Consider the following 22,644-nt stretch of genomic DNA (forward strand, 5'->3'; position numbering starts at 1 on the left):
AAGAAGTCAGGTGACCGCTGCTTTGATTTTCGCCAGCGAACTGTTGTTTTCAACAGTAGCAATGGATGACTTCAGTTGAAGAATAAAGACGACTTCAAAGGAAAGCTTTCTTCTGTTCATATCTCAGTAATTGATCATTTTAATAAATAATATTAATTATTAAAAATGCAGAAAGAAAGACCAAGACTTTTGCCGTAGAATTCACATTGACCTTTTAAACTGGCCTTAACCTTCTTTGTCCTTAGTGCATTGCGACATTATTGTTTAGCGTTTTTGCCATAATTCAAACATAACTTTACAGATAGGAACCTGATATTCTCAGTAATAGGAGATTTAGAAGTACCGACTGCTCAGATTAATGTGATAACATCGTTGTTTACTTTATCAACATTGGACTTGGAATTATTTAGAAAACTTGACTAACCTGAATTTCATGACGACATTTAGATCCTTGACAAGATTACCTTGACAGGTTCAATCAAGCGTGTGGTGTGACTGGCTATATAGAATAACAACTGGTGCCATCTTCTGCTATAGTTTTGGCTAGATAACATTTTTGAGAGAGCCTCCACTATGAGCAAACAATCATTAGTGGTATTTAACTGGAAAAGGCTGTGTAGTTCCCTTGCTATGTTTTGCAAGAGCATGTTGAAACCATAGGAAATGTACTTTGGAACCTTTTATCACAGGTTTTGATTTGACTCATGGTTCCAGTAAAAAGATACATCTCGTCTTTGTGCCTTGCTTTGTTCTCAGGTCATCATTACCCACAAGAAATGCTGAATAGTTGTTGCTGTAACGGAAGCATTTATGGATTAACAGAGGCAATCCGGTCTCCCAGCTTGCAATAATGCTCGGAGTTGGTGCTTTGAACAGTGGCATAGTTTCCTGTCTGGTCTCTTTCACTGTGCCCATCCTACTCCAGAAATATACCTTAAACTAGACCTTTACACCCATCAAATAACGCTGCCTATCCCTGTCTACTACCAATTTCATTTTTAAGTACCTCAACTGCTTCCCAGATTTCAAACTTTCACCATAGTTGATTTTTTTTTAATGGTGTATTATGAACATCCATTGACTGAAAGGATCTCCTTCCTACCAACTTGATATTCTTAGTTTAGAGATACAGCAGGGAAATAGGCTCTTCGGCCCACCGGATTCACGCCAACCAACGATCACCCCATGCAGCACTAGCACTGCCCTACACACTAGGGACAATTTATCATTTTACAAAAGCCAATTAACCTACAAACCTGCACGCCTTTGGAGTGTGGGATGAAACTGGAGCACCCAGAAAAAACCCACATGGTCATAGGGAGAACGTACAACTCCGTACAGACAGCACCTGTAGTCAGGATTGAGCATGTGCCTATCCAAAAGTCTCTTAAACACCACTATCTTATCAGCCTCATCCACCACCCTTGGCAGTGAGTTCCAGGTCCCCACCACCCTTTGTGTTAAAAAAAGGGAGCTGTAAGGCAGCAACTCTACCTCTGTGCCATCATGCCGCCCCATATGTTTAGCCATAAGAATGAATTGTTAATATACAGTACATGCTATTTTACAATTCAACAGAATTTTATTCTTGCTCCAACTCATAGCTGGTCATCATTCCTCTTTGAACAGATGTTTCTTTATGCTGGGTCTGTGGCAAGGCCACCGTTTCTGTGGCATGATGACCCCATAACCAAACTTCACTGTTACTGGAACATGATCCTGGAATTTCCAACCTATGTCCAGTGAGAACACAGCTACAAAAATTTAAGCATAATCAAGAAATATCTATTGGATGGGCAATATATGTGATCATTATGGTCTACAATCTAACTACAAATAAATAAATACGCGTACCTCAAAGTCAAGCCGTACTTGTAAAATGTACATAAACGAGGCAGTGAACAGGGCATTGTGAATGATGTACACCAGTGTATGTTGCTGCAGAATTCAGTAGCTCGTGAGCCTGTGTGTGGGTATTTGTGTGTGTGTGTGTGTGTGTGTGGGTATATATATGTGTGTATGTGTGTGTGTGTATATATATATATATATATATAAATTATGTGTGTGTGTGTGTGGGTAACCCAGAGGACGTAGATTTAAAGTGAATGGAGAACGATTCAATAGAAACCCGAGGGGTTGGTAACTTTTTGGTGGGTGTATGGAACGAGCTGCCAGAGGAGGTAGTTGAGGCAAGTACTACTGCAACGTTTAAGAGCATTTAGATAGGTACATGGATAGGGTGGTTTTAGAGGGATATGAGGCCAATGCGGGCAGGTGGGACTAGTGTAGATGGGGCATGTTGGGGGATATATGTGTGTGTCTGAACTTTTTGTTATATTGTCCACAGAGTACCATCTTTACATATTCTGTTGTGCTGCTGCAAATAAGAATTTCCTTGTTCCATTTGAAACATATTGACATTAAACACTCTTGACTTGACTGAAGACATGGTCCTCTTCAAGGTCTCTAATTTGCACTCCACTTCCGCTTTGTGGAGGAGATGAGATAACTGGGTTCAGGCATGCTGGGGAACAGGGGCCCATTGTAGTTTAGTTTAGTTGTTTTTTAGAGATACAGTGCGGAAACTGGCCCTTCGCCCACCGGGTCTGTGCCGACCAATGATCCCCGCACATTAACACTCCTACACACACTAGGGACAATTTTTACATTCACCAAGCTAATTAACCTACAAACCTGTATGTCTTTGGCGTGTGGGAGGAAACCGAAGATCTCGGAGACAACCCACGCAGATCACGGGGAGAACGTACAAACTCCGTACAGACAGCGCCCGTAGTCGGGATTGAACCAGGGTCTCCCGTGCTGCATTCGATGTAAAGCAGCAACTCTACCTCTGCACCACCGTGACCGCCCGTCAGGAGGGATAGATAGGATTTTGCCTGGTTGGTGTTGAACAGGAGAGAGAGGGCGTCAGATTGGGGCAGATGTTGGGTTAGGTAGCATATCTGTAGCCACTCCCAAAATAAGTGAGAGATTTGGGGGAAAAAATCCAAGATGACAGATTGGGTACATATATTGTTATCAATAAACTGGGTGAGCTTCCATGGTTAGGTTGGGAGTACAAGCCTAAGACATGCTCCCCACTCTCGGCCCAGCAACCTGGGAGCAGCTCCTGCTCCTTCCTTTTAGTAATCCTCATGATTCAGCATTTGCCTTGTTTGCCTAAAACCCAGCTACAAATTGTTAATTAAATCCTGATGAAATAGGAACAAGCTATCTTACAAAAAAAAATAATTGTGATGGGCAAGTAAGGCAGCCTTGGAATGAAGATCAAATCTTGCAATGACCATATGGAATAACATCTAAAGAGGCAAGAGAGAACGCCAGATGCTGAAATCATGTATAGAACACAAATTGCTGGAGGAACTCAGTGGGTCAGGCAGCATCACTGGAGGACGTAGATCCAGAGATAATTGATCCATGGATCTGAAGAACGGTCTTGCCCTGAAACGCCACCTATCTGTGTCCTCTAGAGATGTGAGCTTATCTGCTGAGTCAAGACTTTCTGCTCTGGAGGGACACCTAGCTGTTCAGTCCTATCTTAATTCAGCATTTGGATTAAGCATGTATGTCTGTAGTTTGTAAGATAATTCTGCTGTAACGAAAGGTGTAACCAATCATCACATTGGGTTTGTCACTTGTATGTTTTAACGCTTCTTCGTTTTGCAGATATCCCTTTTGAAATCCTTGTGTATATATTTCGATGGGTTGTGTCAGGCGACTTGGACCTACGATCATTGGAGCAATTATCCATGGTTTGCAGAACATTCTACATTTGTGCAAGGTACTTGTTTACGAATGAGCAACATATATGAAGGTTTCAAAGTGCTGGAGTAACTCGGCAGGTCGGGCAGCATCTCTGGAGAACATGGATAGGTGACGTTTCGGGTCTGTTCCCTTCATACTCATTCAGAATCCGTCTGGAGAAGGGTGCCTACCGGAAACGTCACCTATCCATGTTCTCCAGAGATGCTGCCTGACCCGCCGAGTTCCTCCAGCACTTGGTGTCCTTGTGTGTAAACCAACCTCTGCAGTTCCTTGTTTCTCAGTATGTGAAGGTTTGTTGTTGATCGATTTGGTCAGAAAAGCGGTGAAAAGGTTTTGGGGACTAAAAAGCGAATGTTGAGATATGGCATGATTAACCTACATCTGCTGGTGTGCTGTAAGATGTGCCCTAAATTCAAGTTGCATCCTCGTTTTCCTGGTTTCAAGAGTCCACACAGTGCCTAGCATGCTGGTGCTGCAGAACGCTTTGGAGCCCAGATTTTGTGAGTGTGTAGAGTTAATTCAAACTAATTAGCGGCACTTCTGAACCTTATTAAAGGGACGGTTCTTTTGACTAAAATGGTTGGTCAAGATTATTTCAGCGACGTGAGGAACTTAGTTCAGTCCATGGCTGAACATGGACAAGATCGACCACCCTGACTTTCAGCACCATTTGCCATGGTGGTTGATTGGGAGAGAAAGGGAAAGGTCCTATACCCGCAGAAATCAAAAAGCTCATTCAGACATAAGGAAGTGGGAGGAAACTGCAAGGAGAAATTACACCAAGTCCAGTGATCACACAACGTACAAACCTGTACGTCTTTGGAGTGTGGGAGAAAACCGGAAGAGCACCCGGGGAAAATCCACGCGGTCACAGGGAGATCTCTGTACAGACAGCACCCAAAGTCAGGATCGAACCCGGACCTCTGACGCTGTAAAGCAGTAATTACTGCTGAGCCACTGTGCCTTTGACTTCTTCCTCACTTGGATTCTTTGAGATTATAACCTTGTATACAAGCTGCCATGCTGGCCCTTGTCAAAGGCCTCGCTACAGACAACTTTCACTGCCTTGCCCTCGGCAATCCTCTTAGTGACCACCTCAAAAAATTATTTCAGATTTGAGAGAAACATTTTCCCAACCACAACGCTATGCTGGTTATTCCCAATGGCTCAGAGCCCATCCCCCCCCAATCGGTCCGTGCCCATCCCCCTCAGTCGGTCCATTCCTATCCAAATGCCGGTAAATCCTGTCCCTCAGAATCCCCTTCAACTTACCCACCACTGACATCGGGATTCACTGACCTGTCATTCACAGACTTGTCTTAGCTGCTCTTCTTAAATAACAGTTCACTATTAACCACCCAACTTCGTGCAGCATTAGCCACCCTCCAGATTTCATCAACAGCTGCGAAATGGTGGGACATGCATGCAGCCTTGCCTCACAGGCATATCCCTGACCCTTGTTGAAACAGCTATTATGGTGTATTTGGCAACCAAGTAAGGTCTGAGCATACCACATAATTCTCCTGCTTAGATTCCACTTTGCAATCATGCGATGTGTTCACCTCACTGCCCTCCCCCATGCCTTCATTGTAACCATACCTTAGTGTGCCTCTCATCAGAAATCACAGAGTTCGAGCTGACTAGCTGGCAGCTGCGTGATGTATGCAATCTTGTCAGATGAACTAACGCTTGTGGACACCAGCTCAGATGCTGGCACTGCAGACCATAGAGGTCTGTAGAGGACAAGTCACCAGGCATGAGACGTCTGCAGCTAGGGAAGGTGCAAGAGGTAGTCCAGGCAAGCTCCCCAATGGGAGAGACCAGGACACAAATTCTGTCTCCGATTCAGAAAAGGTCTTGAGGCAGCACAGTGGCACCGCGGTAGAGTTTCTGCCTTACCACGCCAGAGATCCTGACTGCGGGTGCTGTCTATGCAGTGTTTCTTTGTTCACCCTGCGACCGCATGGGTTTTCTCCGGATGTTCCGGTTTCCTCCCCACTCCAAAGGCGTACAGGTTTGTAGGTTAAATGGCTTTGGTAAATTTGTAAATTGTTCCTAGAGTGTAGGATAGTGCTAGTGTACGGGGATCGCTGGTCGGCACAGACCCGGTGAGCCGAAGGGCCTGTTTCCACGCTGTACCTCTAAAGTCTAAAGCAGAATAAAATTGGCTAGAATGTCCTTGGTGATTTATGGGGTGCAAGTATTGCTGAATGATGACCATTTATTACCTATCTTCAATTGCTCTCAAGAAAGCATTGACCCTCTAACTTAAACTGTTGCATTCAGTCTAGTGAAGGTTATCCCACTGCGCTGTTGGCTGTGGAGTTCTTAGAGTTAAGTCCAACAGCAATGAAGGAACAACACTATTTTCGCACATCAGTACAGTATGTGATTTGGACGGGTCTGTGGAGGTGAAGACATTCCCTCTCATGTGGCCCTGTTCTACAAGGTGATAGAAATTGTCAATTTGAGGAGCATTGTACCTGAAACCCTGGCAAGTGGTTGCATTTTTTTTAGTTGATGGTGATCTTTGTAGGTGACCTTATTTAATTGCCAAAGACAGCTCACCACCTCCTCCTCAAGAACGATTTGGGATGGGCAATTAAATGCTGGCTCAACCTGCAAAGCCCACATTCCCTGAATGAATGGAGAAAAGATGTTGTACTCCATAGTGCCAGTGGTGAAAGGAGTGTTTGGCATTGGGATGATATGTCCCAAATGACGTCGAGCCTCTTGTTTGGCATTAGGCGACATTCATTCCAGATACATGGAAAAACCGTACCAACATTTCTGACTGATAGACGATGAAAAGGTTCTGGTGAATCCAGAGTTGTGCAGGATAAATAACCTGCTTGTAGCTCGTCCCGTTAAGTTACTCTTAAATAAAGTGGAATCCTCAGAGGTAAAGTAGGAGATCCCTTGTTGGATTTTGCTTCTTGCTAAAGACTCTTCCATCTATACACCTGCTTGTCTTCTGCTTCTAGCAAGTTGCCCTATTCTATGACTCTATGACTGTCATAGTCATATAGCGTGGAAACAGGCCCTTCGGCCCAACTTGCCCACATCAACCAACATGTAACACCTGCCTATATATTGCCCATATCCCTCTAAATCTCATCTTAAACGTTGTGATAGTGCCTGCCTCATCTAGTTCCTCCGACACTTTGTTCCATACACCCACCACCTTATGTGTGTGTAAGAAAAAGTTACCCCTCCGGTTCCTATTAATGTTTTCCATCCTTACCGTAAACCTATGTTCTCTGGTTCTCAATTCCCTTACTCTGTGCAAGAGACTGTGTGTTTACCCGATCACTTCCTCTCATCCTCCTGTGCTCCAAGAAATAAAGTTCTGGCCTGCTCAACATCTCCCTGTGGCTCAGACCCTCGAGTCCTGGCAATATCCTCATACATCTTAGTTTATTTAGTTTAGTTTATTGTCACGTGTACCAAGTTACAGTGAAAAAGCTACTGTTCTAGGCATTTTTTTGTTGTTTTTTGTTTCTTTCCACCCTTTCCAGCTTGTCAACATTGTCATTATTACATGGTGCCCAAAATTGAACACAATACTCTAAATGTGGCCTCACCATCGTCTTATGCGCTCTTCCTATTTTTATTCCTGTCATCCTGCAATCCTCATGGAGTACCACAGCCCCTCATATTCTCATGGTCTAGTAGAGCACCTCATTCTTTTAATACTTGGTTGTTAAATCGCACTCCCACTCCCTTCTCCAAAACCAAACCAGTCTAACAAAGCTGTCCATGATGTCTGGAAAGGGACCAGCCTGCAGTTTAACCCATACCAGCTCCACATCAGTCAGCAAACAGTCTGCAAATAACTTGATGATCTGTGTGTAAGCACGGACACAAGGGGTGGGAATGGAGTGTATTGAGGATGTGGGATATTGCCCTGCTATTTTAGCAATGGGTCCTCCATGCCAATCTAAGATGGGTTGCCCGCTACATTGTTAAGGTCCAGGTTTGCAGCAGTATGTCAAATCAGATTTGCAAACTGGTTGTAGCCACAATCTGCTTGCTTTCAGCGTACAGAAGCATTAGCGTTATGCTCTGCCTGATAAAATGGTGCAACTAATCTAGGGGATTTAAGAAAGGGTTTAATTTATGACTTTACCAGCATCTCTAAAAGTGCTGAGGGTAGGAATATGGCGATTGGTATTCACAGTATACCTATTTGCAGTTGAGTATTTTGCAGTTGCTATTTTAAATATAGAAGTGTTTGTGTTCCTGCCCAGTTTTAATTTTTCTTCACTTCTTTTTGTCAGAGATCCTGAAATATGGCGTTTGGCTTGCATGAAAGTCTGGGGCAGAGCATGTAGCAACTTGGTGTTGTACAGTTCTTGGAGACAGATGTTTCTGGAAAGGCCTCGCGTTCGATTCGATGGTAAGTTGGTGATAGGAAATTACTGCGTGTAGATGGTAGAAAAATCCTTCCCTTGCAATGGTGGCGGAGATTCAGTTGATGCAGGTGCCCGTCCTCCTCTCCATCAAGTTTGCAACGTTTAACAAGTTTGAACTCCATTCAGCAATTTGTAAACCCGGTTTTCTCCCACACTCTGAGGATGTACAGGTTTGTAGGTTAATAGACTTCGGTAAATTGTCCCCAGTGTGTAGGATAGTGCTAATGTACGGGTGATCACTGGTCGGCGTGGACTCAGTGGGCTGAATGGCCTGTTTCCACGCTGTATCCCAGAAGTAAAGTATAAAATAGCTTTGTGCTTTTAGAAATTCCAAGCATTTTTTAAAACTATAAATAATAGCTGAAATCCTCCATTTTTAAAGAATGATATTCCTATAGCTCCACAGACCTTTCATTGGAGATACATCTTCACAACATTATTTGTATGACCAGAGTAATTTTGCATATTGATTAAGTTGCATAGAATTCATTATTTATCCTTGGTGTATATTTACTTTTTAACGGTAGTGACATAAAATTTTCAGCGGAGGTTGTCAAAGCTAATTTAGAACCATATATTTGTTTTAATTTCTTGTCATCTGGATTTATCATCGTTTCATAAAGTGATACAGTGTGGAAACAGGCCCTTCAGCCCAACTTTCCCACACCGGCCAACATGCCAATAGACAATGGGTGCAGGAGTAGACCATTCGGCCCTTTGAGCCATTCAATGTGATCATGGCTGATCATCCCCAATCAGTACCCCGTTCCTGCCTTCTCCCCATATCCCCTGACTCCGCTATCTTGAAGAGCCTTATCTAGCACTCTCTTGAAAGTATGCAGAGAACCGGCTTCCACCGCCCTCTGAGGCAGAGAATTCCACAGACTTACAACTCTCTGTGAGAAAAAGTGTTTCCTCGGCTCCGTTCTAAACGGCTTACCCCTTGTTATTAAATTGTGGCCCCTGGTTCTATACTCCCCCAACATCGGGAACATGTTTCCTGCCTCAAGCGTGTCCAATTCCTTAATAATTATATGTTTCAATAAGATTCCCTCTCATCCTTCTAAACTCCAAAGTATACAAGCCCAGCCACTCCATTCTCTCAGCATATGACTCCCGCCATCCCGGGAATTAACCTTATAAACCTACGCTGCACTCCCTCAATAGCAAGAATGTCTTTCCTCAAATCAGGGGACCAAAACTGTGCACAATATCCAGGTGTGGTCTCACTAAGGGCTCTATACAACTGCAGAAGGACTTCTTTGCTCCTATACTCAACTCCTCTTGTTATAAAGCCAACATGCCATTCACTTTCTTCACTGCCTGCTGTATCTGCATGCTTACTTTCATGTCCCAGCTACACCAGTCCCACCTGTCCTCATTTGGTCCATATCCTTCCGAATCTGTCCTATCCATGTATCTGTCTAACTCTTCCTTAAGTGTTGGGATAGTCCCTGCCTCAACTCCCTCCTCAGGCAGCTTGTTCCATACACCCACCACCCTTTGTGTGGAAAAAGTTACCCCTCAGATTACTATTTAATCTTTTTCCCTTCACCTTAAACCTATATCTTCTGGTCCTCGATTCACCACTTCTGGGCATCTACCCGATCTATTCCTCTTATGATCTTATACACCTGTATAGGATCACCCCTGATCCTCCTGTGCTCCATAGGAATAGCATTGTGGAAAGTTTTGTAACAATGTATTTGTGCAGCGGGGCAACGTTACCATTTTTGCATAAATTATTTAACTTTTCATCAAGACCCAAGCATTTAGGAGCACCAACATATTTTAGAATTGGAAATACTTGGAAATTAATTTTTGTTTTCCCTTTGTTTTCCTTTGATGTGGCAATGGAAAATTGCCCAATCCGCCAGATTTGTCAAAACCCATTTATTTAGCATGATTTTACATGACTAAATATGATCTGTCTGTTGCACAGTGCATGAGCAGTCGTGGCAGTAAATGTGTTTCCACATTACATACATTTTCACGCAAGCATAGTGGCTCATTGTGACAGTCACTACAGAATGTTCAGCATACTCCATCCATCTACAATAAGTCGACGTGTTATACTCCACAAGCTGCCTCGTTCTCCAAGTGAAATTCAAACACTTTTCCAATCTTGGAATGAGACAATCTAGTGTTATCATAACCTCATAAACTAATGATATTGGCGAAGACTTTAGAACATTTGATGACCTATTGTGTGGTGAAGAAAGAACAATGTGGGTGAAGGGAGGGGGGAAGACAAATGCATTGCAAAACAATAACTTTGTGATATAAAGTGAAATACCATTAACCTTTTCCAAGTTTAGTTTAGAGATGCATGTGCGGAAACAGGCTCACCGAGTCCATTAACACCATCTTACACCATCCACATGGGACAAGTTACATTTATACCAAACCAATTAATCAAACCTGTACGTCTTTGGAGTGTGGGAGGAAACCGAACATCTCGGAGAAAACCCACGGGGAGAACGTACGAACTCTGTCCAGAGGCACCCGTAGTCGGGATCAAACCCGGGTCTCTGACGCTGCAAGCAGTGTAAGGCAGCAACTCTACTGCTGCACCACTGTGCCTCCCCTTTAGTGTTTAGAGATGTTAGTGCCTGATGGTGACGTGTATAACAAGGGGAATCTCCAGGTGTGAAAGTCAGACATTTCTGTTCAACAATGGTATAACATATCTTAACGCAAATGTTCCAGTGTTTAACAAAAATGCAGGTCAAACAATCCATGGACACATTTCTAACATCAACAAAATCAGGAATGTTAATGCTGATTTGTAAGAAAAACTACGATCTGAAGATTCTGTTCAAAAGTGAATTTTTATGTTTTGTTCCAAATATCTCTCTTTCAACTTATTTGCCTGGAATATATTAAGCCCTTGTCTGATTGAAGAGTTAGTAGCAACTGTCCTTGCCCAGCTGGGTACAGACATTATGAATGTCCATAGGCAGTTGATCGTAGAGAGGCATACAGCCAAGTGCTACCATGCCTCACCAAGTTCTAACTGTTCTTGGACATTGTTTTAGACTTTAGAGATACAGCGTGGAAACAGTCCTTTCGAACCACCGAGTCTGCGCCAACCAACGATCACCCACCTACACTAGCACTGTCCTACACACCAGGGACAATTTACAATTTTTACCGAAGCCAATTAACCTACAAACCTGTACGTCTTTGGAATGTGGGAGGAAAACTGAGCACCCGGAAAAAACTCATGCGATCACCAGGAGAACATGTACAGGCAGCACTCGTGGTCTGGATCAAACCGGGGGTCTCTGGCGCTACAGGCAGCACTCGTGGTCTGGATCAAACCAGGGTCTCTGGCGCTACAGGCAGCACTCGTGGTCTGGATCAAACCAGGGTCCCTGGCGCTACAGGCAGCACTCGTGGTCTGGATCAAACCAGGGTCTCTGGCGCTACAGGCAGCACTCGTGGTCTGGATCAAACCATGGTCTCTGGCGCTACAGGCAGCACTCGTGGTCTGGATCAAACCAGGGTCCCTGGCGCTACAGGCAGCACTCGTGGTCTGGATCAAACCGGGGTCTCTGGCGCTACAGGCAGCACTCGTGGTCTGGATCAAACCGGGGTCTCTGGCGCTACAGGCAGCACTCGTGGTCTGGATCAAACCGGGGTCTCTGGCGAGACCAATGAGACCAAGAACCAAGAACTCTACCGCTGCACCACCGTGCTACCCCTTGTTCTTGGACAAGTTAGTTAGAGGTATTTTATAATTCTGGAGTACCTGCTAACAGTGTTGATGTTTGTTTAGGTGTGTATATAAGTAAGACGACCTATGTACGTCAAGGAGAGGAATCGCTGGATGGTTTTTACAGGGCTTGGCATCAGGTGGAATATTACAGGTACATCACCTTTTCTGTATTCTAAAACAAGATATTTGAAGAGGATAGTATTTACATAACATAATATATATGCAGGTGTTTTATTTCCATGGATTGATTGCTTGCTGCTGTAATGTAATTTAAATCGTTTTTCATTTCAATATTAAATTACCATTAAAAATGGAACCACGTGGGTTTTCTCTGGGTGCTCTGGTATCCTCCCACACCAAGTTTTTAGGTTAATTGGCTTCTGTAAATTGTCGTTAGTGTGAAGCTAGTGTACAGGGTGATCACTGGTCGGCATGGACCCAATGGGCCGAAGGGCCTGTTTCCATGCTGTATCTCTAAGGTAAATTCTAAAATAAATTTGTGCTTTTAGATTTTTTCTTCAACATTTTTTTAAAATCCTATAAATAATAACTAATGATATTCCTACTGCTCCTCAGACCTTCCAATGAAGGTTATGTACCAACAGATCACACCTGATCTAGATAAAGACATTCACCAAATGGCTCAGTTGAATCAGCTAGTTTAGTTTAGAGGTACAGAGCAGAAACAGGCCCTTCAGCCCACCAAGTGTGCACCAACCAGTGATCCCCATACACTAACGCTATCCTATATGCACTAGGGACAATTCACAATTATACCAAGCCAATTAACCGATCATGCACAATTATTTTGAATGCCGAATCTGTTCAGGGGATGAAAGCTACTTCAACAGCAATTTTGAAAGAAGAGCTGCGTAAATGCAGTAAACTCCATTGGATTGGGCCGACTTTATGAGCAGCATCATTTATCTCGGTGCACACTTATGCAGGTCGCTGAGTTTACTCTTGCATCAGCTGCCATTTCTCCCTTTGATTTGGGGGAGAAAAAACATTACGTTAACCTGATTGTGTATCTGATATGATTGTCTGGACTATTTGGCTTTTTTTTTAAGAAGGCTCTTGTTTCATTTTTAACCATTATAAACCTTGTTGATAGATGGGCATTGTACAGAAAGATGCTGTTTGGTCTATCTAGCCCGTGCAGCCTCTTCAAAAGATCTCAACTCTTTACACTTGGGTCTATTTTCTTTATTAGCATGTGTGCAGTTCTTTTTTGAAAATTGCTGTTGCGCTAGCTTTCATCACTTTAACAGATTTTGAATGCGAGATAATTGTGCATGGAAAAAAATAATTTTCCTCAATCCCAATAAATAATAAAAGTGATTTCTCAACTATGTCATCAACTTTGCTGCAGTTGGAAATAATATTTGGTTATTTAATGGCAGGTACAAAGACCCATCATTTATTTATTTGCCTCTGTACTCCACAATTTGAGATTTGTAATAGAAAAAAATCATATGTGGTTAAAGTGCACATTGTCAGATTTTAATAAAGGCCATTTTTATACATTTTGGTTTGACCATGTAGATATTACAGCAGTGTTTATACATCCCCCCATTTCAGGGCACCATAATGTTTAGGACACAGCAATGTCATGTAAATGAAAGTTATCATGTTTCGTATGTTGTTGCATATCTTTTGTGTGCAATGACTGCTTGAAATCTGCGATTCATGGACCAGTAGTTCGGTGTCTTTTCTGGTGATGCTCTGCCAGGCCTGTATTGCAGCCATCTTTAGCTTATGCTTGTTTTGGGGGCTAGTCCCCTTCAGTTTTCTCTTCAGCATATAAAAGGCGTGCTCAATTGGATTCAGATCGGGTGATTGACTTGGGCACTCAATAATTGACCATTTTTTAGCTTTGAAAAACACCTTTGTTGCTTTAACAGTATGTTCGGGATCATTGTCTTGCTGTAGAATGAACTGCCAGCCAATCAGTTTTGAGGCATTTGTTTGAACTTGAGCAGACAGGATGTGTCTATACACTTCAGAATTCATTATGCTACTACCATCAGCAGTTGTATCATCAATGAAGATAAGTGAGCCAGTACCTTCAGCAGTCATACATGCACAGGCCATAACATCCCCACCACCGTGTTTCCCAGATGAGGTGGTATGCTTTGGATCTTGGGCAGTTCCTTCTCTCCTCCATACTTTGCTCTTGCCATCACTCTGAAATAAGTTAATCTTAGTCTCATCTGTCCACAAGACCTTTTTCCAGAACTGTGTTGCTCTTTTAAGTACTTGGCAAATTGTAAACCGGTCATCCTATTTTTGCAGCTAACCAGTGGTTTGCACCTTGCAGTGTAGCCTCTGTATTTCTGTTCATGAAGTCTTCTGCGGACAGTGGTCATTGACAAATCCACACCTGACTCCTGAAGAGTGTTTCTCATCTGTCGGACAGGTGTTTGGGGGGTTTTCTTTATTATAGCGAGAATTCCCAAAACATTATGGAGGACACTCTATAACTTATGAACATGAACAATTTCCATTTTGAATGTTTATTTGGTTGCTAATTATTTCCTTGCTCATTCAGGAAAAGACTCAAACAATAACTATGACAGGAGGTATCCTTTAAGCAAACCTTACTGGGATTCAAACTCAATAAAAAACAAGATTCAGCAAAATGCCGATATATTTATTTGGATAGGTGTTGAAATAAATGATCACAAACACACTGAAATACAAACTACGAATTCATGCATACAAAATGTACTTATTCATAGAATCAAACACCAAAAAATGTTTGCTGAATTACGGAAAAGCAGGGTTGCGGAGTGGCTCAGCCACTCTGCAACCCTGACTCGGGTAGTGCCGCTGTCTGGCAGATTCAGCACCCCAAGTTGTCTGTGCCGTCTGTGGGAGTTTGCACATTCTTCCTGTGACTGCAAGGATTGCTCCTGGATGCCCAAGTTTCCTCTCGTCCCCGAAGATGTTCCAGTTAGTGGATTAATTGGCTGCTGTAAATTAACCCTGGTGTGGCTCTGGGGGTGGGGGTGGGGGGGGGGGGCAAATGGGCGTGTGAGTGAGAATAGATTGCATGGAAATAAGTGACGAAATGAGATTGATGTTTACACAAGTGTGAGAGTCTAGGTCCAGAGGCCACAGCCTCAGAAGAAAAGGATGTACCTTTAGAAGGGGGACGAGGAGGAATTTCTTTGGTCAGAGGATAGGTGAATCTGGAATTCATTGCCACTGACGGCTGTGGAGGCCAAGTCATTGAATATTGTTAAGGTGCAGATTGACGGATTCTTGATTAGTACAGGTGTCAGGGGTTATGGGAAAAAGGCGTGAGAATGCAGTTGAGAGGGAAAGATAGATCAGCCAGGATTGAATGGTGGAGTAGAATTGATAGGCCAAATGGCCTAAGGTCCTATGATAGGAGCAGAATTAGGCCATTCGGCCCATCAAGTCTACTCAGCCATCCATTCGTGGCTGATCTATCTCTCCCTCTTAACCCCATTCTAATGCCATCTCCCTATAACCTCTGACACCCGTGCTAATTATGTTCATATAATTTATGAACTTACAGTATGAGTTGGCAAAAACTCAATGGGCTACGACTCATTGAGTTTATGTCACGAGAATAAGAGAGTAAAACTGGCTATGCCTGCTTGAAATCTGTTTGTCTACATTTCTTTCCTTTTGCTGAGCTCCAACCAATTTGCTTAATGTTCAGTTGCAAATTGACAACATAGTTTTACATTTTTGCGGTCAATCAAAACTGAATCTTACCCCGTATCTATTCAATGTCAAATTGTGGACTAAAAATGTATTTGAAGTATTTAACATGTTCAACTGTTACTAAATCCAATGAGGTGACTTTCAGTGGTTTGATATTGCAATTTTTCAGCTTGCACATATAAAGGATGAAATAACCAGTGGAACATTAGCAGCAAAACTGAATTAAACATTAAGACACATCCATTCTACTTGCCTCAACGATCTTTTCTCATCAGCTCTTTATTAACTGGAGACCAGTGCAGACATCCTTTGACTCAATCTATTTAATTGCATTTAAAGATGTGTATGTATTTTAATGTTTTCAATATTTTTAAATAACATTGCCTCAGCATCAAAGACATTCACTTATCCACCTGCACATACAGTGCCCTCCATAATGTTTGGGACAAAGATCCATCATTTATTTATTTGCCTCTGTACTCCACAATTTGAGATTTGTAATAGAAAAAAATCACATGTGGTTAACGTGCACATTGTCAGATTTTAATAAAAGCCATTTTTATACATTTTGGTTTCACCATGTAGAAATTACAGCAGTGTTTATACATAGTCCCCCCCCCATTTCAGTGCACCATAATATTTGGGATACATGGCTTCACAGGTTTGTAATTGCTCAGGTTTGTTTAATTGCCTCCTTAATGCAGGTATAAGAGAGCTCTCAGCACCTAGTCTTTCCTCCAGTCTTTATATCGTCTTTGGAAACTTTTATTGCTGTTTATCAACACGAGGACCGAAGTTGTGCCAATGAAAGTCAAAGAAGCCCTTATGAGACTGAGAAACAAGAATAAAACTGTTAGGGACATCAGCCAAACCTTATACTTACCAGAATCAACTGTTTGGAACATCATTAAGAAGAAAGAGGGACTGGCAGGCCACGGAACATCATTAATCGCAAAGGGACTGGCAGGCCACGGAAGACCTCCACAGCTGAAGACAGAAGAATTATCTCTATACTAAAGAAAAAATCCAAACACCTGTCCAACAGATCAGAAACACTGTTCAGGAGTCAGGTGTGGATTTGTCAATGACCACTGTCCACAGAAGACTTCATGAACAGAAATACAGAGGCTACACTGCAAGATGCAAAACACTGGTTAGCCGCAAAAATAGGTTGGCCAGGTTACAGTTTGCCCAGAAGTACTTAAAATAGCAACCACGGTTACATAGAAACATAGAAAATAGGTGCAGGAGGAGGCCATTCGGCCCTTCGAGCCAGCACCGGCATTCATTGTGATCATGGCTGATCATCCCCTATCAATAACCCGTGCCTGCCTTCTCTCCATATCCCTTGACTCCACTAGCCCCCAGAGCTCTATCTAACTCTCTCTTAAATCCATCCAGTGACTTGGCCACCACTGCCCTCTGTGGCAGGAAATTCCATAAATTCACAACTCTCTGGGTGAAAACGTTTTTTTCGCCTCAGTCTTAAATGACCTCCCCTTTATTCTAAGACTGTAGCCCCTGGTTCTACACTCGCCATACATTGGGAACATTTTTCCTGCATCTAGCTTGTCCAGTCCTTTTATAATATTATATTTCTATAAGATAGCCCCTCATCCTTCTAAACCTCAGTGAATACAAGCCTAGTCTTTTCTGTTCTGTTCTGGAAAAAGATCTTGTGGACAGATGAGACGAAGATTAACTTATATCAGAGTGATGGCAAGAGCAAAGTATGGAAGAAAGTAGGAACTGCCCAAGATCCAAAGCATACCACCTCATCTGTGAAACACTGTGTTGGGGGTGTTATGGCCTGGGCATGTATGGCAGCTGAAGGTACTGGCTCACTTCATTGATGATACAACTGCTGATCCCTCTGCAATTGGATCTTCGTCTTCCTCATTCACAGACCACAGACTGTTCGTATTGGTGGAAATGCCTCGATAACAATCAGCGATAACAGGGAGGACCTCAAGGCTATGTGCTCAGCCCCCTGCTGTACTCACTCTATACTCATGACTGCGTAGCCGGTCATAGTGCGAACTCCTTTATCAAGTTCGCTGACGACACCACTGTTGGACGTATCACTGATGGGGACGAGTCAGAGTATAGAAGAGAGATCGACCGACTGACCAAATGGTGCCAGCACAATAACCTGGCCCTCAACACCAGCAAAACCAAGGAACTGATTGCGGACTTTGGAAGGGGTAGGATGGGGACCCACAGTCCTGTATATATCAACGGGTCGATGGTGGAAAAGGTCAAATTCCTGGGCGTGCACATCTCTGAAGATCTCTCCTGGTCCGAGAACACTGATGCAATTATAAAGAAAGCACATCAGCGCCTCTACTTCCTGAGAAGATTACGGAGAGTCAGTTTGTCAAGGAGGACTCTCTCCAACTTCTACAGGTGCACAGTAGAGAGCATGCTGACCAGTTGCATCGTGGCTTGGTTCAGCAACTTTTGCGCCCAGCAGCAGAAAAGACTACAAAAAGTAGTCCATCATCGGCTCTGACCACCCTACCATCGAGGGGATCTATCGCAGTTGCTGCCTCAAAAAGGCTGGCAGCATCATCTAGGACCCACACCATCCTGGCCACACACTCATCTCCCCGCTACCTTCAGGTAGAAGGTACAGGAGCCTAAAGACTGCAATGTCCAGGTTCAAAAACAGCTTCTTCCCCACAGCCATCAGGCTATTAAACTCAACTCACGAAACTAAACATTAATAGACCATTATCTGTTTATTTGCACTTTATCTGTTTATTTATTCATGTGTGTATATATTTATATAATGGTATATGGACACACTGATCTGTTCTCTATTCATGCCTACTATATTCTGTTGTGCTGAAGCAAAGCAAAAATGTCATTGTCCTCTCTGGGACACATGACAATAAACTCTTGAATCTTGATGGTAATAACATAATGAATTCTGAAGTGTATAGACACATCCTATCTGCTCAAGTTCAAACAAATTCCTCAAAACTCATTGGCTGGCGGTTCATTCTACAGCAAGACAATGATCCCAAACATGCTGCTAAAGCAACAAAGGAGCTTTTCAAAGCTAAAAAATGGTCAATTCGTGAGCGGCCAAGTCAATCACCCAATCTGAACCCAATTGAGCGAGCCTTTTATATGCTGAAGAGAAAACTGAAGGGGACTAGCCCCCAAAACAAGCATAAGCTAAAGATGGCTGCAATACAGGCCTGGCAGAGCATCACCAGAGAAGACACCCAGCAACTGGTGATGTTGATGAATTGCAGACTTCAAGCAGTCATTGCATGCAAAGGATATGCAACAAAATACTAAACATGACTACTTTCATTTACATGACATTGCTGTGTCCCAAACATTATGGTGCCCTGAAATGGGGGGACAATGTATAAACACAGCTTTAATTTCTACGTGGTGAAACCAAAATGTATAAAAATACCCTTTAATAAAATCTGACAATGTGCACTTTAAATAAATGATGGGTCTTTGTCCCACACATTACGGAGGGCACTGTAAGAGCACAATTAGACCATTCAGCTATTGATGGGAATTCAGCCCATCAAATTTACGCTGTTTTTCGTGGCTGATCTCTTTCCCTCTCAGCCCCATTCTCCTTCTCGGGCTTCTCAGCCTTCTCCCCATAACCCCTGTCAATCTCCACCATAAAAATATCCATTGATTTGGCCTCCACGGCTTTCTGTAACAATGAATTTCACAAATTCACCACACCCTAACTAAAGAAATTCCTCCTTATGTCCTTTCTAAAGGTATGTCCTTTTATTCTGAGGCTATGCCCTTCAATGAGGTCTGTCCCTCCCCTCCCCCAATCTTGCTAAACTCCAGCGAGTACAGGCCCAGTGCCGTCAAATGCTCAAATTGTAGGATATAATCCAGTATAATAATGCCTTTCTATTAAGAAATGCTGTCACTTCAATTTACAGTGTAAAGCCGCTTTTGAATACACGATTTACAATTATTGATCATTGTATAAAACTCTTTTATATAACCAGGTATCTGCGATTCTTCCCAGGTGGTCAGGTAATAATGCTGACCACACCAGAAGATCCTCAGAGTATTGTTCCCCGCTTATGCTGCAAGACTCCAAGGTAAGGATTGCAAGATATTAAATAATTCAGTAATTATCCATGCCGTGCATGACAAAGGAATGCTGGTATTTGCAGGCTGTAATCTAGGAGAAGCAATGTTCATGTTGGATTGTTGGTTGAAGAAACAACAAACTGCAGGTGTAAAAAAGACACAGTGCTGGAGTAACTGGGCAGGTCAGGTATTATCTTTTTGGGTCGAGACCCTGCCTCAGTAATTATTTGCAGACAATCAATCTGAAGAAAGGTCCTGACCTGAAACGTTACCTATCCAAGTTCTTCAGAGATGCCGCCTGATCCACCGAGTTACTCCAGCATTTTGTGTCTTTGTTTTGGATTGTCAGTTCTATGAAGCATGACAAGCAATCTTCATGCAGTTGCCTGTTAATGGTTCAAATGTGACAATTAACTGATGGAGTGTTTTACAAAGAGATGGAGTGTTTTACAAAGAAAAGCACACAGGTCTTGACTTTATCGAGAGAAATGTGAGGTGTTGCGTTTTCGGAAGTCTAATATGGCACAGTGAATGGTATGGCTCTGGGGAGTGTTGTGGAGGAGAGGGATCACGGATTGCATGTACATAGTTCCTTGGAAGTAATGTCGCAGGTGGATAAGGTGGTCAAGAAGGCTTTCGGCACATTGGCCTTCATGAGTATAGAAGTCGGGTGATCATGTTACAGTTATATAAGACATTGGTGAGGCCACTTTTACGTCAGCGTTCAGTGAACACCATTTTATAGGAAAGATATCAAATTTGAAAGGGTTACGAGAACCAGGATGTTGCCAGGAGCTTTAGAGAGAGGTTGTGGCCCTTGTGGCTAAAGGGATCAGGGGGTATGGAGAGAAGGCAGGTACAGGATACTGAGTTGGATGATCAGCCATGATCATATTGAATGGCGGTGCAGGTTCAAATGGCCGAATGGCCTACTCCTGCACCTATTCTCTATGTTGATTAGGCTAGAGAGAGGTTTAGCCCTTGGAGCGCAGGAGGATGAGGGGTGATTTTATAGAGAATAGATTGCAACCAATCCTAGACATCCTTCATGAAGTGTAATGGAAAGACCTTGGAGAGGGTGCAAAACAGATTTAAGCATCAGTTGTGTGAAAAGACCAGGGATGTGAACATTCTTGTCCTTGCACAAAGAATATTAATTGGTTCACAATCATGAATATCTCTGAACAGCTGTGACAACTTGTCCCAAAAAGACAACCAGTGTTTAACGGGCCCGAGGACACTGTTCTCAGCAGACCAAGTCTGAAGAAGGCTCACCCATTCCTTCTCTCCAGAGATACTACTCCAGCATTTTGTGTTTATCTGCAGTCTTCTAATATTCTATTGGAAGATGGGATTTTGAGTGAGCACCAGAGTGTAAATAATAATAAATTTTATTTATGGGCGCCTTTCAAGAGTCTCAAGGACACCTTACAAAAATTGAGCATGTAGAGGAAAAACATGTAAGGGGAATGAAATAAATAGTAGAGACATGAATAGTACACAAATTAAAGACAGAATTCAATACAAAACACAGTATGAGGCAATTAATGCACAGATGAAAAGGGACGGGGACGTGGGGCTAAGGATAGGCAGAGGTGAAGAGATGGGTCTTGAGGCGGGACTGGAAGATGGTGAGGGACACGGAATTGCGGATCAGTTGGGGGAGGGAGTTCCAGAGCCTGGGAGCTGCCCTGGAGAAGGCTCTGTCCCCAAAACTGCGGAGGTTGGACTTGTGGATGGAGAGGAGACCGGCTGATGTGGATCTGAGGGACCGTGAGGGTTGGTAGGGGGAGAGGAGGTCAGTGAGATATGGGGGGGCCAGATGGTGGAGGGCTTTTTAGGTGAGGACCAGGATTTTGTAGGTGATCCGGTGGGAGATGGGAAGCCAGTGAAGTTTTTTGAGGACTGGAGTGATGTGATGCCAGGATTTGGTGTGGGTGATGAGTCAGGCGGCTGCGTTCTGGACCAGTTGGAGTCGGTTGATGTAGGTGGAGCTGATGCCAAGGAGAAGTGAGTTGCAATTGTCCAGTTGGGAGGAGATGAAGGCATGGATGAGTCAGCAGCAGGCGGTGTGAGAGAGGGTCTGAGTTTGGCGATGTTGCGGAGATGAAAGAAGGAGGTTTTAATGACATGGCAGATGTGAGGCTCAAGGGAGAGGGTGGAATCAAAGATCACGCCAAGGTTGCGGGCCTGGGGAGATGGGGAGACAGTGGTGCCGTCGATGGTGAGAGTGGGGTTATTGATTTTGCTGAGTGTGGCTTTGGAGCCTCTGAGGAGGAATTCTGTCTTATCGCTGTAGATTTTGAGGAAATTATGTTGCATCCAGGTTTTTATAGCTGACAAACAGGAGTTGATATGGGAGAGGGGGGGGTTGTGGGGGGATTTGGTGCCAAGGTAAATCTGGGTGTCATCAGCGTAACAGGATATTGTTATTGTGTGCTTATATTGTGTGTGCTGCGTGCTATTTTGTGATTGATTTTGCTGTCTGAGAATCTTGCATGTTATTTTGAGAAGGTGAAATCAAGTTGTGGGTGTCTCATAAAATAATAATTGGAAATTAGATGTGTTACTTAAAAAAGACACAAAGTGCAAGAGTAACTCAGCGGGCCAGGCAGCATCTCTGGAGAACATGGATGGGTGACTTTTCGGGTCAGGAAGTTCATAAGTTCTAGGAGCAGATTTAGGCCATTCAGCCCATCAAGCCTATTCCGCTATGGGTGATCCACCTTTCCCTTTCAACCCCATTCTCCTGCCTTCTCCCCATGAGTTTTATCCCAAGAGCTATAGCGGCTCTGAACCGGCCCAATTGAGTGCCCCCCCACCCACCCCCTTTGGACAGTCTCCCTCAGATGGTCACGTCAATCAATTCAGCTTGCTTATTTATGTATTGTATTTATTTACCTTTCTTGTACATCAGTGGAGCGGCACACT

At 43.3% G+C, this 22,644-nt stretch overlaps 1 protein-coding gene across 4 annotated transcripts in view; it reads left to right on the top strand.

Moving 5' to 3' along the window:
* Positions 1–22,644, top strand: part of fbxo9 (F-box protein 9) — a 68,589-nt gene that overhangs the window by 40,079 nt on the left and 5,866 nt on the right. For all 4 annotated transcript variants that reach the window (XM_033020687.1, XM_033020688.1, XM_033020689.1 and 1 more), the window contains exons 7-10: positions 3,688–3,802; positions 8,067–8,185; positions 11,983–12,073; positions 19,626–19,721. In XM_033020687.1, coding sequence (XP_032876578.1) covers positions 3,688–3,802; positions 8,067–8,185; positions 11,983–12,073; positions 19,626–19,721 — 421 coding nt within the window. The remainder of the gene's footprint in view (positions 1–3,687; positions 3,803–8,066; positions 8,186–11,982; positions 12,074–19,625; positions 19,722–22,644) is intronic.

Source organism: Amblyraja radiata, chromosome 5 (assembly GCF_010909765.2).
Source record: "Amblyraja radiata isolate CabotCenter1 chromosome 5, sAmbRad1.1.pri, whole genome shotgun sequence".
NCBI lineage: Eukaryota > Metazoa > Chordata > Chondrichthyes > Rajiformes > Rajidae > Amblyraja > Amblyraja radiata.